The sequence below is a fragment of the Rosa chinensis genome, chromosome 2, assembly GCF_002994745.2.
Source record: "Rosa chinensis cultivar Old Blush chromosome 2, RchiOBHm-V2, whole genome shotgun sequence".
Taxonomy (NCBI): domain Eukaryota; kingdom Viridiplantae; phylum Streptophyta; class Magnoliopsida; order Rosales; family Rosaceae; genus Rosa; species Rosa chinensis.
Genome location: NC_037089.1, coordinates 14895093 through 14907172, shown reverse-complemented (window position 1 = coordinate 14907172; position 12080 = coordinate 14895093). Strand labels below are relative to the sequence as shown.

General features: G+C 37.4%; 1 protein-coding gene across 1 annotated transcript; it reads left to right on the top strand.

Annotated features, from left to right (window-relative positions):
- The first annotated feature begins 8367 nt into the window (after positions 1 to 8367).
- LOC112183752 lies at positions 8368 to 11827 on the top strand. The gene is made up of 3 exons (XM_024322088.1): positions 8368 to 10862; positions 10967 to 11072; positions 11177 to 11827. The coding sequence occupies exons 1-3, from the start codon at positions 8368 to 8370 to the stop codon at positions 11825 to 11827; spliced, it is 3252 nt and encodes a 1083-aa protein (XP_024177856.1).
- The last annotated feature ends 253 nt before the right edge of the window (positions 11828 to 12080 follow it).

Below are 12080 nucleotides of genomic sequence, written 5' to 3'. Positions count from 1 at the left end.
TGATTTACTATTAATTATTAAATATTTGATAATTAATGATGACTTGTTTGCTTGATTACCAAATATTGCGTGAGAAGAAACAATAACGTGAGCCATGCGAATAGTCAAGTTTCCCATGCAATTAATGTGCAATGGCATATATAGGAGCATGCAATCATGGTTGATTGTGGTCATCAAGGAAGGTATGTATATAGTCTTATTATATATATATATATATATATATATATATATATATATATATATATATATATATAGTTGCCCATGCATGTTAGGTCCTACGGTGGACCAATTGAGTAAGGAATTATGATTGCCCATGCAATTAAACATGGAGCATGTGGATCAATTAATAATATATATCACATATATGGACAGACTCCTTTGCATGGTGGGCCATCATTCCCTACCAATGGTGTGCAAGCGATCAAGTCTTTCATACAATTAAGGATTCATGGAAGTGGAGCAGTGTGAGTAAGTTGCAATTAATCAAATAAGGATGATATAATTGCATGCCGCTAGCTACAGAGTCCTCGCGAAGATATACATGCAATTAAGATATGCATATCCAACATATTCGCATCCGAGAGTTTACATCTCAAGAGGCGATTAACTTTGCCTACATTCTAGTTACGACAGAGGATAATTATTAATTATCAAGACTATTAAGAGTTTTGATTTGATTCAAAGGCCAATAATTGTGGCCTAAAATATAGTATTTCATTCCTATATAGAGGCTAAAGACGATATAGCAAAGACACAGCTCTCCAATTAATCTCTACGATTACCCAAGTCTCCTTGGAGCAACCACTCTTACCGGTGACCACACTCCAGTCCCAGTCTCTTCAAGAGCCGACTGTCAGCGCCACCAAACAAACCCGGCGACCGTACTTCCAGTCCCAGTCTCCCCAAGAGCCGACTGCCAGTACCACTACCACCGGTACTATTTCAACCAGCGAAGTAAGGGTAACGCCCTCACAACCCAGCGAAGCTAAAGTCACGCTTTAGCAAACCCTGTGCCTTCTCCCAACTTCCCAGTGATTGCTCTGCTTAGTCTACAACACTAAGTATTGATTCGGTGAACGCAAGAGACCACAACCAAAGCCCTTACCCGTAAGGCAAGAAGTCCTTTTCTGAAAGGCAGAGAAAAGAGCCTTGTGACGAGATTGGTGCTCTCCTCGTCCGCAATGCTTGAAGAAGAAGTCAGGTCAAGGGACTCCCCCGACTACTGCACCCCATGGTGCTGGCACGGCCACGCAATCACAGCTGCAAAAGAGACGGTTTGCACACCAAGTTGGTTTTGGAGCCAAGCATATTGAACATTTCTTATTGATGATGGGAAACTGTAAATATACTCTAAAACATTGTATGGCAATTTTATATCTTATACAGCTATCAAGTCTTAATTAATCTATTCTCACTCTTCTAGTTCTTGGTAATTTGTTTATTGCAATCATGCATTCATTATTGATCTTATCATTTGTAACCCTCTTGAAAGTCTTGCATATGTGATGTATTTCTATAATGTATATTAATTATACACAAGGGTGAGTGAACTGACCTCCATTAATTTGATGTTTTTATGCACATTGTACTCGTGATAATTAATTTATTGATTACGTAAAAATGTAAAAGTGTAAAAAACTGGATCTACCTAGCTAGATAGGGTTTAGTGATGCTCTGCCAAAGAGAGACTCATATCCTAACCACTTAACAGGGGGTGGAGGTATACTAGAGCCGGAAGTGACCATTGCACTCTTGTGATTTTGTTCCGCTGAAGTAACTGTACATGAGGCAGGATTAATAATTTAATATATATAGAAGGGGAAATGTCCCTTTACACTAATTCTAGGGAAGTTTTTTCCCCTTACACCACTCACTTATTTTTTTTCTCACTTACCCATAATATCTCTCATAAGTTATTCCCTAATACCCAATCAAGTTTTTATTTATTTATTTATTTTTGAGACTATTTTGCCTTTGCCCATTTGTCACATAGAGAGAGAAAATGGAAGAGAGAGAAGCCATAGGAGACTTCGTCGGAATCCAGTCACCAGTAGCCAGAATCTGGTCACCGACTGCCAGACTCCGGAGGTCCCCAAAGAGGTCATTGGAGATCTTATAGGTCGCCGGAGACTTTTATTACCCCCCAATAAAACTCAATAATTTTTATTGGGGGACAATAAAAGTTTATTGATATTGGGAGGGCAATAAAAGTTTATTAGATATTATTGGGGGACAATAAAATCGGACTTCGCAGGTAAAAGCTAATAAAAGTTTTATTAAGGGACAATAATTAGTAAGAAATGAAAATATTCTTGATTTTGAAAGTTTTAGGTGGTTTATTGACCTCCAATAAAAGTTTATTACCTCCCAATAAGAACTTATTGCCCTCTAATAAAAATTTTATTGGGGGAAGAGGGACTCATCTCCCTAAAATTAGAAAAACGAAACTTTGTTTGAGAAAGAAAATGAGGAGATTACATCAATTTAAAAATTTTATTGGGAGACAATAAAAGTTTATAGGGTTTTGTTGGGGGAAACAAAAGTTTATATGGCCTTATTTTGGGGGGGGGGGAGTTTATTGGAGAAACAGAGACTAATCTCCCTAAAATTAGACAAATAAAACTTTGATTGAGGAAAAAGATGAGGAGATTACATCAATTCAAAATATTTTATTGGGAGGCAATAAACTAAAAGTTGATTTTTTGTTGTTTACTTTTTGAATAAACTTTCTTCACATAAGTTGTAGAGGACGTTAAACCGAGTCTGTGGATATGTAATACGCTAAAATCGGAGTTGTAACGAATAAGTTATAAAAGATTTAAGTTAGTGGCATTTTTGTAATTTGGGAACTCCAAAAATAAGTTCCAAATTTTGCTGCATTGCCGTCGTATCGTCTGGCCACCTCCGGCCATGAAATATGTTCAATTCTCTTCATCTTCGAACCCTCTTTCCAACCATATATGTCTTACACCATGTTATATGTTATTCACCATACACAACAAATTAAAGAAAAGAAGTTTCGGCCATTTTCCAGCATCTTTTTCAAATTCCGGCCAAATTAGAAGGGGAGATCGACTGAGCTTTGTTTGTCTTGAAATTCTCTACAAACCTTCCAAATATCACATTTCAATTCAACCCGAAGACGAAGATCCGGCCACCGGAATTTAGTGGGAGTGCGAGAGGGAGAGAGAGAGTTTAGTGACAACGCATAATTTTTAATTTTTCAGAGCCTAAAATAGACATTTTGCTCTTAAATTAGGTAAGTAGAGATAAAAATATATTGATGGAGTAAGAGGGAGTACCTTGACCTCATTTTGTGCATTTGGTCAAGACCCCTATAACCTATATAAATGTTTCAGCCCCATTAGTTCACTTTAGTTGGCCGAAGTTCTTATGAAGTAAAGAAATTGATAGAAACACAATAAAAGATTGACGGAAACTTCATCCTACTATTGGTGTGTTTTGAGGCTTTATGGCTTGCAGGCCAATATCAAAACTATATTTCTGTATTTCATAATAAAGTAAGGTTGATTTCACACTGATCTTTTAATTATGTATTTATGTATATTAACTATTAAGAAATAAATCCCCGATAAAAAAATAAATCCTTGAAAACTTTAGTATATATTAGATCACAACATTTTTTTATTTTATTTGTTAGGGGAATGAATTAACTTCATTGACGTCAAATGTTATTACATTCCAAGATTATAAGTTCCTCCACACTTGGAGGAGATACAATGAAAGAATTCAAAGAAAAAGAACCATGTTTGGCCTCTTGAGCTAGGGTATGAGCAACCCTGTTTGCACTACGGTGAACATAACGAACCTGGGCATTGGAAGCAGCCTTCAACAACTTCTCAAGATCATGCACCAAGAAACCCAACTCAGTCCAGTTCAAGCTAGAGCTCTTAATCACAGTGACCAAATCTTGACAATCTGTTTCCACCATCAGGGGAACAAAATGATGGGCAACTACCAGCTCGACCCCATACAGCAAAGCAAGGAGCTCCCCATGCCTAGCTGAGTTTGAGACCGATACAGTGTGCCTGAATCCTCATAGAAAAGAGCCCTTGGAATCTCAAAAGATCCCACCCACCCCAATACAACCGGTAACATTATCAAATGCAGCGTCAACATTAAGTTTCACCAAGCCCACAGGGGGCTTCTTCCACAGTTCATGCCTTACCGGTCTTGGTACCTTTGTTGAAGCATGAACTGCCCTATATTCCTCCCACCACCCTAGAGTAATGGGTACCACTTCGGAGGCGAGTTTAACATCCCCATCCCACACTTTTGCATTCTGATTCCTCCATGTAGCCCAAATAATCATCAAAAGCATAGCAAAAGTAGTGGAAGATTGGGAAAAAGAAGAGACTAACCAATCAATGATACTTGTTGCTTGATTTGAAGATTGAATATGAGCTAATTGAAGAAACGACTCTGCATGGCTGCAGTCACGAAGGGCATGGAGTGGGGATTTGACTTCTTCATCACAGAAAGGGCATTGGGTATCTAAATCAATACCACGTTCACTAAGCCTACACTACTACAAAAATCGAAACACACAACACTCATCACACAACAGAACCAAAATCTGCTATTGTGTGTTAACACCAACTCTATCATACAACGGAACAAATCTGTTTCTGTTGTGTGAATGCAAGGAAATTGAAATATTTTTTTTTAGGAAGACATTGCACAACTGAGTTAAGGATTTTATGTTGTGTAAGTGTGAGGCATAGAATGGAGGGAAATGAGCATATGATTCCCTCCGAGAAGGAGCTCAACAAAATGCAATTTGAATTATACACACAACAGTCTTTTGTTATCTGTTGTACAACGAACTGTTGTATGAATTTTGAAAAATCCCACTAGGCATACCTAGTGCAAGATGCACAAATTTATACAACAGATTGTCATTGTTCTGTTGTCTGAGCATGGAAGAAAATTGCACAGCGCGGCAAAGTTTCAATTTGATGAAACCTATGTAGGCACAAGCGCGCGGCAAATTTTCCCTCCTAGCCTGCTTTGTCATTATATTGTCACACAACGGTCATTTTCATCTGTTGTTGGAGAAACTTAAGACAAATTGGACTCTCCCACCAAACATCTTAATTGAAGCCCGACAACCACTCTTATTCCTTTACTTTCCCCCAATTACTCCCACCAAACCCACAATTGCGTGCTCTTACTTAGCTCCTTCCAATTCAACACAGCAACCCATGCATGTACTCTTACTCGAAACCGAATCCAAAATAGCCCGCAACCAAAGGGAAGAATTAAACCCTTGAAATCAAACCCCAGGAATCAAACCCATTTCTCTACTAAGATCCCTACTATAATTTGAATATCGATTTGGAAAATTAGGGCTTCGATACATTGTTCTTCAGGTTAGTAAATCTAAGGTCTGTTTCAGTTTTCTATGTTTTTTGAATGAAAGAGTTAGTGATTACAACAGATTGAGGGTTTGTTTCAGGGTTCGGTTCTAATGGTGGACTGAGGTTTACTCGTTGTTGCTTTGGAATTTCTTTCCCCAAGAAGGTTTGTTCTTCTTCCTGGGTTTGTTCTTCTTTCTGGTTTCTTCTTCTTCTTCTTTCTGGTTTCTACTTTGGATAATGTAAGTGGATTTGTGCATATTTCAGTCTGTCTTGACCATCAACCACCATTATCTCTCTTTGTCGGACTGTTACTTCATCAGTCGACGTTATCAAGAGTTGATTCCAGGTCTGCTTTACTTCTCTGGTGAAATTTGGGCTTTTTTTTGCAAGAACGTTCTTGGGTTTGTTCTTCTTTCAACTGGGTTTCTCTGGGTTTACAGGAAAAAGTTTAAGAGGTTGTTATCCTCTCTTAGTCCTCTCTCATAGTCTCTCGCGGCAGATTTGGGATTTGGATCTCTCTCACTCTGACAAAAGGTTTGTTTACAAAAAAGACTTTATCTTTGTTCAAATGATTCCTGGGTTTAGTGGGTATAGTGCTAAAGGTTGAAACTTTATGTATTGTTCTTCAATTTTCTTGTTTCTCTGTGTAATTTGAAGTACAAATTGTGGATAATTGCAGTTTTGTTTCTCTGGGTTTATAGGAAAAAGTTTAAGCTTATTCTTTTAGTTAAGTCTTTACCAGAATTATGGGTAATGCTGTGAGCAATGGGAAGTTTCTGGTTCAGCCTCACCTTATGTTTCCCTAATTACTAAAATATAATTCAATTAGCTGTAGTTGGTTGTTGAAGTTTGAAACTTTAGAAATGGCATTGGTCAATGGGTTTCTAAGCAGGATAAAGGAGAATGAAATAAATGTCTTATATATTGATTATGTTTTGAAGAGTAATCATATAGTTTAAAATGTGTAGTTTGTGATATGCTGCTGGGAAAATTAGTCAAATTCTGTATGTGCATAGGCTTTATGAACATTGTGTATGCTCAAATCATCCATATTTATGGTTCGACATTGCTTTCTGACGTTATTGCATAATTGGAATAGAAAATTTAATAGTGATTAATATAGGCTTCATATTTTTCTCACAATTACCCTTAAGTTTGTGTTGGTATTAAAGCTTTAAGCTATTGAATAGTTGCTGCAAATCTGGTACAGAAGTGTATGTTATGCGTTTCTTTGTGAAAACCAAAAAATTGATGTATTGCTCGAGATTACTCAATTGTATAATAGTGTTTATCCACGGCATTATGTTTACAATAAGTTGATGACATACAACAATCTTCCTGTTGATATTATACCTACTTATTTGTTCTGATTGTCTTTACGTCTTCCTTTCAGATTACGTACCATTTCTTTCACTGGAAAAAGGAACACCATTTGCTGATGACCAGCTCACTTGAAACAGAAACTTTCTAACTGTTGTGCCTGTTGTGTTGTAAGTGCTTTAAGCTTTCATGTATGTTTCGAAAGTACTTTAAGCTTTCAAGTATTTTCAGCTTCCATGTATATTTCGAAAGTACTTTAAGCTTTCCAAGATTTTTTGCTATTAACTAGCTTTATCCAATCAAATGTGTGAATAACTTGGCTTTGGATTAGGTATGGCCACTTGATGGATTTGTATTAGTGGATGATTGACTAAGCATAAAGAAGATTATACTGTTGAAGATATATACATCTGAAATTGAATTATCTTTGTGTGAATTTTTTCCTTCAATGTTCTGATCTTCTTCTATGTTTTTATTTCAATTATTTCATCTTAAATGAAAGACTGGGTTTCTGCTCTGTTACTTTTATTTTTGTTCTAAGTTTAATATTAGACGTTGTAGGAAACTTAATTATAATTGTAAATGGATTCTGATTCTGCTGTGAAGTTAATTTCTTCATTTTGGGTTGGACAGGCTGAGCTTCCTTTAGTCGGAAATAGTGAGAATCTAACTCAAATTATTGTGGGTTTCAGTGTTTCAGTCACCTCTCAATTGTCCGAGTTGCGTCGACCTTATTTCTCCTATTGGAAGAGAAGCAACAAAGAAAAGGTTCAATTTTCTTTTTTTCTGGGTCATCGCTAATTTCTTCCTCCTATACTCTATGATTTTCAGTTCCTTTCTAATTTCTGGAATTTCAGGAAGCTTCGTGTGTGAACCCTAGCACAATCTACTGGTCTAGATTTTGATAATCTGAGAGCTTTGGACACTAGCAACGAATTTGAAGCTTTGGCACTGAATTTTGGTTGTGATTCAGGTACGATTCCATTTCTTTGGCAAAACCAGTTATAATATTTATGTCATAGTTAAAGTATTATCACTATTTCCTTATCTTGTTTTCTTGAACCCTGTGGATGTAGTGATTTCTGGAATTGTCAGATAATAGTTGTCTTTTACCCAGTCAATCTATTCTAAATCCAAGAACTTGTGTCTGTTATTGAATTGTTGTGTTTACGGTTTGGGGATTACTCTATGATGATAACATGATACATGAAGATCATGTTATTTTTGGTTGCTTGCTTCTGATATATTTGTACTACTTGCAGATAATGTTATTTTGCTTGTTTGTTTTTGACAACATGTTTCTTTTGATATATTATGTATTTGCCTCTGTTAATTTTAGAAGCATTGTAAAGCATGAAAGACAACTAGTAATTATTGCTTTTTCATTAGCCATATTTCAAACATTATCCACTTTGTAATAATGAGAAAAACTAGATTAATATTTGTCTTCCTGTTTGGGTGCATTTGTATAGTCTGTATGCTGAAGGTATATTGGATAAAACATAATCTTGGATTGGTAGCTGTTTCAGTCCATTGCACACCGAGATTCCCTGTTCCAGTACCTTTCAGTTTAAAAGAAACCAACAAATTTAAATGTGTGTTTCTATTGATATATTTGCAATTAAGTTTGTCTTCTTATTTGCTTTTCTGTTTTTGCGTAGTATAAATGGATAGAACATGGATGGTTGCGGATAGGAGATCTCGTCAATATAAATTAGGGGTGACACAGTTCTGTAAATTTGCCTTGGAAAATGCTAGAGACCCTAACCATATTCCCTGTCCTTGTACAAATTGTGGAAATGTTGACTACTTTTCCGCTGCTGTAATAAGGGACCATCTATTTGTGAATGGAATTGATGCTAGTTATGATAGATGGAATGAGCATGGGGAGGCCTTATTAGACTTAGGAATAGAGGAATATACTGATGACGCAGAAGTAGGTTCAGATTCACACAGTTCTTACTCTGTGAATGGCAATGAGATACCTGAATATGAAGCAGGGTTGGGTAGTGACGCAGAGATGGAAAGTGATGAGTGTAATGAGTTTAGACAGTTTGTCGATGACGCCAATAAACTGTTATATCCCGATTGTGATAGTCACACAAGGTTGAATGTTCTAGTAAGACTTTATAACTTAAAAGCAAAGCACGGTATGAGTGATATTGCTTTCTCTGAGTGGTTGGTTGCCTTTGCGGAGTTTCTTCCAGTAGGCAATGAGATACCTGCCTCTGTCTATGAGGCAAAGAAGACCCTGAGTTCTCTAGGAATGGATTACACTAAAATTCATGCCTGCCCGAATGATTGTATTCTGTATAGAAAAGAGTATGTTGATGCAACTGAGTGCCCTAGATGTGGTATTTCAAGATGGAAAATAGGCAAAAACTCCAAAGAGAGGGAAGGTGTACCTGCAAAGGTACTTTGGTACTTTCCCCCTATTCCTAGGTTCAAAAAAATGTTTCAATCAAAGGATATATGTAAGAGTCTGACTTGGCATGCTACTGACAGAAAACGCGATGGCTTCATGCGTCATCCGGCCGATGCAGCTTCGTGGAAGTTAGTAGATGATAAATGGCCAGACTTTGGTTCTGACCCTAGAAACCTGAGACTTGCATTGTCATCAGATGGGTTCAATCCTCACAGTTCATTAAGCAGCAAGTACAGTTGTTGGCCTGTTATTCTAGTTGCATATAATCTGCCTCCATGGCTCATAATGAAAAGGAAACACATGTTGTTGACTTTATTGATTTCTGGGCCTAAACAACCAGGAAATGATATCGATGTCTACTTGGAACCTTTGATAGATGACTTAAAACTGTTATGGGAAGGAGTTAGTGGAGTCTACGACGCAAGACAAAGTGAATACTTTACTCTTAGGGGTTTATTATTCTGGACAATCAACGATTTTCCAGCTTATGGTAATCTTTCTGGGAGTATAGTTAAGGGGTATAATGCATGCCCTATTTGCCTTGAAAAAACAAAACCAAAAAGACTAGTGAATGGAGGGAAAATGGCCTACATCGTGCATAGGAGGTTTTTAGGAAGAAACCATCCTTATCGAAGGCAAAAGGCTGCTTTCAACAACCTTCCAGAACATTCTCCCCCTCCTGTTCCTTTGAGTGGTGAAGAAGTATTGCAAAGAGTGGAGCAGGAAGTTCCAAAGTGGCCTTTTGGGAAAAAAAATCCCCCTCCTCCTTATAAGGGTGGGGATGATGAAACCCGGCCTTGCTGGAAGAAAAAGTCTATATTTTTCGAACTTGAATACTGGAAGTTTCTCCCTGTTAGGCACTGCCTTGATGTGATGCATATAGAGAAAAATGTATGTGATAGTCTTATAGGGACCTTGCTGAATATTCCTGGAAAAACAAAGGATGGGGTGAAAACTCGGTTGGATCTAGTCGAAATGGGTATTAGATTAGGATTGAAGCCTGATCTCGAAGGTCCCAAGAAGGAGCGCTTGCCATTGGCAAGCTGGAACTTAAAGACAAATGAAAAAAGATGCATGTGTGGGTCTTTTTTTGGTATGAAGGTTCCTGAAGGATATTCTTCTAACATATCAAACCTGGTTTCTATGGATGATTTAAGGCTTAGTGGACTTAAATCCCATGATTGTCATGCCTTAATGCAACAACTCCTCCCTATTGCCATCCGTGGTGTACTTGAAAAGCCGGTCAGAATTGCTGTGATAAGGTTGTGTCTGTTTTTTAACGAAATCTGCAGCAAGACTATCGATGGTTCAAGGCTGCCAAAAATCCAAAATGAACTTGTTGAAACATTGTGTGAGCTGGAAAAGTACTTCCCCCCATCCTTTTTTGACATAATGGTTCATGTAACAGTTCACCTAGTTAGAGAGGTGGAGTTATGTGGACCGGTTTGTTTTCGATGGATGTATCCCTTCGAGAGGTACATGAAGATCTGCAAAGGATATGTTCGAAATAGAAATCGGCCAGAAGGTTGCATTGCCAAGTGTTATATTGCTGAGGAGGCGGTTGAGTTTTTAGCGGAAATGTTCGTCGACGACAAGACTATTGGGATCCCAGCTGGCCCTCGCACAGTAGACAAGCCTACCTCAGGTGCTACAATTGTTAGTGTTTATGGCAAAGTATTTGACGAAGCTCATCTCTGCGTGCTTCAAAACACGGATGAATTCAGAAGCTATTTTGAGTAAGTAATATCCCTCTTTCTAATATTGTGATTTATGTTAATATTTCATGTAAAGTAAACACTAATCTTCCCTCATTGTGTTGCTGTCTTATTGGTAATTGTAGTGAACACTTGGAATATTTGAAGAGGGAATTTCCTAAATACAAAAAGAATGAAAAGTGGCTTACGGACAAGCAAAACAAGATGTTTGCAGATTGGTTGAAGGAGAGGGTAAGTCCCAATAGTAACGATGTTGGGAATATGCACTAATCATATTCCAGGTGACTTATTTTGAGTTGTTGATTCAAAAAACTTATTTTTATAGTTTTTCGCAGGTTGCTGTTCAACTTAGTAAACCAGATGCTAACATCCCTGAGATTGTCAGGTGGCTTTCAGATAAACCGAGCAATGAAGTACCGAAGTTCAGTGGTTACAGAATTGCGGGAGTCCAGTATAACACAAGGAAGCGCGATGATGTTAGATCGACGCAAAACAGTGGTGTCTACTTGCTTGCTAAGACACCACAAGTAGCTACTGCTAGGGATAAAAGGCCAATTATTGATGATATGAGTTTCTATGGTGTGATTACTGAAATTTGGGAGCTCGATTATGAAAAGTTTAGGATCCCGATCTTTAAGTGTAATTGGGTAGAGAATAGTAGAGGTGTGAAGGTAGATGAGCTTGGGTTCACGTTGGTCAATTTGAATAAGAAAGGTCATTTAAATGACACTTTTGTGTTGGGAAACTGTGTTCAGCAGATATTTTTTGTTCAAGACCCTGTAGATCCAATGTGGTCAGTAGTTCTAAGAATGCCTACTAGGGATTACAGTGACTTTGAGGTTGAAGATGAGCTTGGGGACACTGTTATTGCTCACCATCCTATCACCACTATGATGCCATCTATTGAGTTACATGGTAACTTAGCGAACGAGGAAGAAGTGGGTTACATGCGGGAAGGGGAGGAGGATATAATTGTTGATGGATAATATAGGCAGTTTATTTTCTATGAGTTTAAGTTGTTATCCCATATCAATGCCTTCTATGTAAGATTGTACTTTTGTTATTGTTGTTGAATGAAACTGATTGTGGTTCATATATTTCATGTGATTACTGAAAATGAAGGAAGTTTTTTGTTGCTTGTCATATTATCACTATTTTTATTGTGTGCATTATATCGTGCTTATATTGATTACTGAAACAAAAGTGTATATTCTGGTGTACAAGTTACTAATTAATGTC

Coding starts and splice junctions, on each gene's coding strand:
- LOC112183752 (XM_024322088.1), top strand. CDS start 8,368: ATGGATAGAACATGGATGGTTGCGGATAGGAGATCTCGTCAATATAAA. Junction 10,863..10,966: donor GAATTCAGAAGCTATTTTGA/GTAAGTAATATC, acceptor TGGTAATTGTAG/TGAACACTTGGAATATTTGA. Junction 11,073..11,176: donor CAGATTGGTTGAAGGAGAGG/GTAAGTCCCAAT, acceptor AGTTTTTCGCAG/GTTGCTGTTCAACTTAGTAA.